Raw genomic sequence first — 5,961 nt, 5'->3', positions numbered from 1 at the left:
CGGGGAAATGTTCTTGCCGTGTACTCCACGAGGAAGAGGACGAGTTCACATGGCATAGAAAACTCCAGCAATCTCGCTTCCGCGGCCCCAGCAAAATTGCTGGTTTTTCTGTTTTCTGCAGAAGGATTTTCTAACCGAAAATTTACCAGATGTTTAAACGATTAAAAAAAGTCAACTAAAATAATGAAAAATGGGTATTTTTAAACAGTGATAATTTGTAATTGGAAATTTCCAGAAATCCTATTCTCAAAATGCAAACCGAATCGAGTGGATGTGTTTTCTGTGGGAAATGAAGAACGGGATTCCACCAATCATTCGATTTGAATAGTCTTCTCATGAACTAAAAAAAAATTTTTTTTTTCATTCAAAATAAAAATATCAAAAATTGAGTTATACAGCTTCACTCTCCCTGTACATTGTAGAATTGTCCTCAACTTTGGCGGCTGGAACTGTGCAACGGAAGCAGTCGAAGAGCTCTGAAAATATACTAATTTTAAAATTCTCTGTTTCACCATCTAATGGAATTTTTCCATTTTTTCAACATGCTACTCTTGAGGAATAATTTATAAAAATTTCAAACTCCCGCCAAACCTAAAACAACTTACCATAGAACGCTAGTCTATACTCTTGTACAATGAACATAATTGGTAGAGGGTCTACAGCCGGGTAGAGTGCGTACAAGTACGTCGTGACGTATGACCAACTTCCAATGTCCACGTGGAATAGTGGAGCAGTGAATAGGGCTCCGAGGGGTAGGAAGAATAGGAATACAGGGAGAAATGTCTGCAAAAAATAGGCTGAATGAAGTCGTTAGTGCATTATCTAGAAAATGAAATGTGAAAAATATACAAAGTTTTTGAAACGGCATTTTTTGTTAAAAAATGGCAAGGTCCAAAGATCGGTTCCCTCGATGTTTCACCTATGAACCCTTATTTACAGTTTCATTGGAAATGTTGTATCAAAAACCCGATTTGCTGGATTTACGCCTCCCTGAATCTCTCAACTTTGACTCAATTTATCTTGGTTCCTGTCAAAGATATGGAAACGCTGTCAACTGATAAATTGTTTATCACCAGCATGTTTGCCGCGCCTCCGGTGCTTCAAACAGTTGGATAGTGCGCCTTCGGCGCGATGAGACCTATTCATTGTACTGTTCGTCGCTCCGCTCCTCACTTTTTCATTTTTCTTTCTCAAAGGATCACGTCATTCATATTTTATTTTCAAGTTTTTCGATATTGTGACACACTTTCAGGATTTCCAATTTTCGAAAGATTTCTGGATTTCTGTCTTTTTTAATTCAAAAAATCGGAAATCCTGTAAATTCAGAATAATAATCTCGGGGTTCCAAAAAATCACGATCCGCGATTTGGAAACTCAAAAACTTGGGAAAAACTCTCAAATTTCCATATTTAGATATTTACTTGAACATATGAAAATTCGCGAGTTTTGTAATTGCGAAAAGTGTTGAGTTAGGACCGTCTCAATTTCTCAATTTCCAAATTTCTTAAGTTACGAATTAGAAATTCTGAAAGTCAAAACTCGAAGTCTTTCGAATTTAAAAAAAATCATGAATTAACCTTCCGAAAACGTGGACATTCGGACTTGAAACTTCTGAATATTGACAATGAAGAATTTTGGAACTTTCGATTTTTTGTAATTGATCCCTAAATCCCCAATTGTCTTTACAATTTCTGGATATCTTTATTTTAGACATTCCAAATATTCAAACTTCTGAATATCCAAAGATACGAATTGAGACCTTGAAAAGAATAAGCGCGGAAGAATTTCTATTAGTAAATCTTAGAAACATTTTTAAACTCTTTTTAGCTTTGCACCTATATAGTCTAATTTAATGCCATGGCGTTCTATTTTTAACGAATAGCTGGAAGAAAGTTCTATTAGAGGGTGGCATTCTATTCTTCAACACTATTTTTTCCGAAAAAAGGAGACATTCCAAAAAAAATTTTCGGAATTTTTCCGGTAGAAATTCTATTCCGAACTCCGTTCCGAACATCCGTGGCTGACTCTAAGAATCAACAGATTGATAATCTGGTAAAGAGTAATTTTTCGGCGGCATTCTATTAGAAGGGCATTCGATTGGAGAGTGTTGTTTTTCGGAGGCTGGCATTCTATTTTTCGGAGCACATCTCAGAGAACGTTCTATTAGAGGGGATTCAATAAAGAGGGGCTATAGGGTGTTTTCAGTGTATGACTTTCGGCTTTTCATCAAAAACTTCTGTGCTTTCAGACGGATCTTTCAAGAAAAACCCATTAAATGTACTAATTTTTCACCAAATTTTCTTCCAAGGTTTTCTAGTGACTTGAGACAAAAACAAAGTGAAAGCTTCGAAAATCAATCAAATATTAAATCGACTTGAAACTAATCAAATTCGGGAAACTTGTTTTACCATTTCATTCAAGAAGAGAAAATCGTTCATTACATTTTCACACATTTCTGAACCGTGTTGAAAATCCGCAAAAAAATGCTGGCTATCGAACTCGAACCCGCAACGCACGATATCGGCTTTTTCTACCCCTTCCTGTTCCCCCGGAGATTATGCCGCAACCATTCACTGTGATATGAATTCACTTGATTAGCTGTCTTTTTAGGCGCCTCTAGTATAGAACGACAACCGAATCGGCGAAGGCGCGGTATAATGCTGCAGCCGACAAAAAGCGGGCTCGTGTCAACCACTATGCTATGCATTGGCGACGACCACACCAAACTCTCCAGTCGAGTAGAACCTCTACGCCCTCCCTCCCCTCTTTCTCTGTGGCTCTCATGGCGCAACTGTCACAGGTGATTCGCGCAGCGTCTATAATAGGTGAAATATTGTTCGCGGAAAATCGCCATGGGTACATCGGAACATGCCTGCCGCAGACCATTTACAGACCAATCGCGAACGCGCCACCGCAAACTACCAATATTCGCCCTATCGCGAGCAAATCTCCTACAATTGGCTTGTCGCGAGAGCAATAATTGGCATATATTATTTCGAAACTGGAAGCTAGCAGCTGCTAAAAATTGTTTATTACACAGAAAAAACAATGAAAAGCGAAAAAACAATTAATTAAGTTATATTATTCTCTTCCGCTGTTGTCGTACTGGCTGAAACGGCATCGGAGCTTCTCGTTTTGTCCATTTTTGCCTCAGTCGATGACGATGAGCAGAAGATGATGTTGATTGTTGTTTCGAAGTAACTGAAATGAATTATCTAGATTTTAAGCTCACAATTCTTTTTGTACTATACCTCTGACACAAGTTATCGACTGGACATTTTTTTCGAAATCCGCGAACTCAACACTTCCGTCTGAAATCAACTTTTTTCTCTGATATTCGTTTTCAAATTTACCCACTGTTCCAGAACTTTTTCTTTCCTCATTCTTAGTTGCATTTTTCCGGAGTGCCCAGTCGACATACAGGAAAATTGAGATTTTCTGGCACCCTGTAAAAATTAGATTAAAAATCTGGACGCTTCTTACCTTTTGAAAGTACAGAAGCAATGCTTCTTCCAGAGTTTTTCGAAATTTCGGCTTCTTGCTTCCGACTTTTGTCTTCCGGCCATTTTCTCTATTTTTCTGCAAACAAAACGATACATTCATGGTTATACAGTATTCTAGTATAGTATTATATGTTAATTAATAGACTCCGAACAAAAAATGCGAAGAAAACGACGAAAAAAAAGTAAAGTATCCAAAATAATAAAAAGAAGTTCGGAAAATAAAAAAACAAGAATTTCTTCGCGATTATCCAATTGTGGACCTTTTATAGGGCCAGTTAGTAAGATACGCATTTTGCTCGCGAATGGTCAATTGTAGAACCTCTCGTTCGCGGTAGATAAGTAATTGGTCGATTATAGCCCTTCTTCTGTAATTGGTCAATCACGAATCACCTGTGGAGTGCGTGCGCAGCTATTTTGCGAAAGGTCGCGAGTTCAGTTTTGGTTGCTGCCAAACTCTTATTTGAAAACCCAAAAGTCGACAGACGGACACCGGGACGGACAGACGCGTCTAGCGTTTTATATATAAAGAAGATAGTATCACTAACATTTTAGCAGCCGACAATCTATTGATATCTTGCTAAGGAAATGAGATAAATCAGCTTTAAATATCGGCTTATTCTAAAGATAAATCGGTTCATTCTACTTAACATCCTTCCGTTATTACCTTCACTTTTCTTATATAATCAAAATAGTAAAATTTAAATATTTCCCACCTGAACCACCAACGCCTTGTAGAGCTGTAGCTGTAACCGTTTTGTGTAGTCACATTCTCCATGTTCCAGAAGTTTCTTGATTTTCGAGTGACTCATCACACCAGCAATAATCATGATACTAAATGGAAGGGCCTGAAAAAGATCTTTATAGTAGCTCAAAAGAGATCCCAATAAAGCCAAAAAAATGGATCAGGAAATGCGCTCCATCGTTTCATGTTTGATACTCAGTCAACAAGAAGTAGTTCACTGGAGCGCATTTTCTGGCAAAGAGTTTTAGGTCGCTGAAGCCCAAATAACGCAAAGTAAACGCACCATACTAATGGACAAAATGATATAGCTGATAAAAATACTCCAATCCAATTGTGGAATTCCTTGACCATCTGGAGGGTAGAAAAACGCTGCAGAGTAGACGGTTTCGTTCATGTGAAGACCGAAATTATCCAGCACTGTTTGCCTGAAATTTCTTGGCGTTCAAATGAGCTGTTACTATTTTTACTGTAGATATGGAAACTTTGAAACTATAACTTTTTTTCTGAAAACTAAAACTAGTGTTTTTCTCTCTAAATTTTATTTGTCTCACTGGTGTAAAGGAGAAGTATTCTGAACAAGTATTGGAGTTTTTCATTCAAAAAATTACAGAAAAATATTATGTTTCATTGGTTCATTTTTTAAAGAAAATGTTGTATTTGATTGTTGAGAGAAAAAATGGTAATTGAAATTAAGGAAAGTTCAAGAGCTGTTTCAAAGTTTCTATTAATCATTTTCAATTAAAGATGCACCAGTTGGAGTTCCTCTCGAGTTTGTATTACAATTTTTGAGTCTCGTTATTGTTACTTAAAGTTACGCCTGCATACATAGTTCTGAGGCCGTATGCAAGAAGGATTTTCCAGAAAACCGTTTTCTTTGGAAAATGTTTTTCTTGGAAAACGCGTTTTCCGTATGCAAGAAGCGGAAAATGAAATGGAAAACATTTTCCGGTAAATGATCGTTTTCCAGCCTCTATTTTCCGAAAAATGTTGGCGTATTTCCGGTGTCGGGATATACGTCAGTGATATTGTTAGCCCGAAAATTGGTAATTTCAAGTTTTCACCAAGTTAAACCTATCAATACATAATACAATGTTTGGAAGACTGATAAAAGTGGCAATTATGATTATTGGTGAAATTTCTTTTGAGTGGAATGTTTTCAGGAGATTCCGCTATTTTTCTATCTAAATCTGACCTTGTCTTCATCATAATTGAGTGAAAATTTTAAAATAGGGGTTAATTTATGATTTTTGGAGCTAGTAGGAATTGATATTTCATCATTCAACTCGGCAGACGATAGTTTCAGAGTGAAAAGGGAAATACAATGGAACCTCTGAGCTGGAAAATGGCTCCTCAAAAAGTTACATAACTCATGAGTTATAGTTCACTATAGGAAAAATTGATCAAACTTTACATTGCCCTAATAAACACATATTTAAATAAGTTTCCTTTGAAATTTATATTATTTTTTCAGACTGACGCAGCCAACTAAGCCATTTTGAAAATTTCGAATAATTCGGAAAAGAAAACGCCTGGAAAAAGGTTTTCCGGAAAACGAAAATTTTCTTGCATACCGAAATCGTCATTTTCCGGTAATTCGTTTTCCGTCTGTTTTCCACTTTCTTGCATACGGCCTCTGGTATGCTATTCAAACATGCAAGAAAATGTCTCCCAAACTTTGAGCCAATTTGCATGCTTTTTATCATACTTGTAATCCGG

The 5,961-nt window shown here is 36.8% G+C and overlaps 3 protein-coding genes across 3 annotated transcripts in view; 1 reads left to right on the top strand and 2 right to left on the bottom strand.

Annotated features, from left to right (window-relative positions):
* The window catches only part of CBG11679, a gene marked incomplete at both ends in the record, with an annotated part of 2,789 nt that extends 2,465 nt beyond the window's left edge, over positions 1-324 (top strand). Inside the window, one exon of the mRNA XM_045244969.1 lies at positions 236-324. Coding sequence (XP_045094622.1) covers positions 236-324 — 89 coding nt within the window. The remainder of the gene's footprint in view (positions 1-235) is intronic.
* CBG11675 overlaps positions 1-5,961 on the bottom strand; it is a gene marked incomplete at both ends in the record, with an annotated part of 27,382 nt that overhangs the window by 6,565 nt on the left and 14,856 nt on the right. The window lies entirely within an intron of this gene.
* The window catches only part of Cbr-str-166, a gene marked incomplete at both ends in the record, with an annotated part of 7,414 nt that continues 1,843 nt past the window's right edge, over positions 391-5,961 (bottom strand). The window contains 4 exons of the mRNA XM_002632737.1: positions 391-476; positions 606-783; positions 4,217-4,348; positions 4,529-4,670. Coding sequence (XP_002632783.1) covers positions 391-476; positions 606-783; positions 4,217-4,348; positions 4,529-4,670 — 538 coding nt within the window. The remainder of the gene's footprint in view (positions 477-605; positions 784-4,216; positions 4,349-4,528; positions 4,671-5,961) is intronic.

Source organism: Caenorhabditis briggsae, assembly GCF_000004555.2.
Source record: "Caenorhabditis briggsae complete genome, chrIV, whole genome shotgun sequence".
NCBI lineage: Eukaryota > Metazoa > Nematoda > Chromadorea > Rhabditida > Rhabditidae > Caenorhabditis > Caenorhabditis briggsae.
This window is presented reverse-complemented; position numbering and strand designations above follow the sequence as displayed.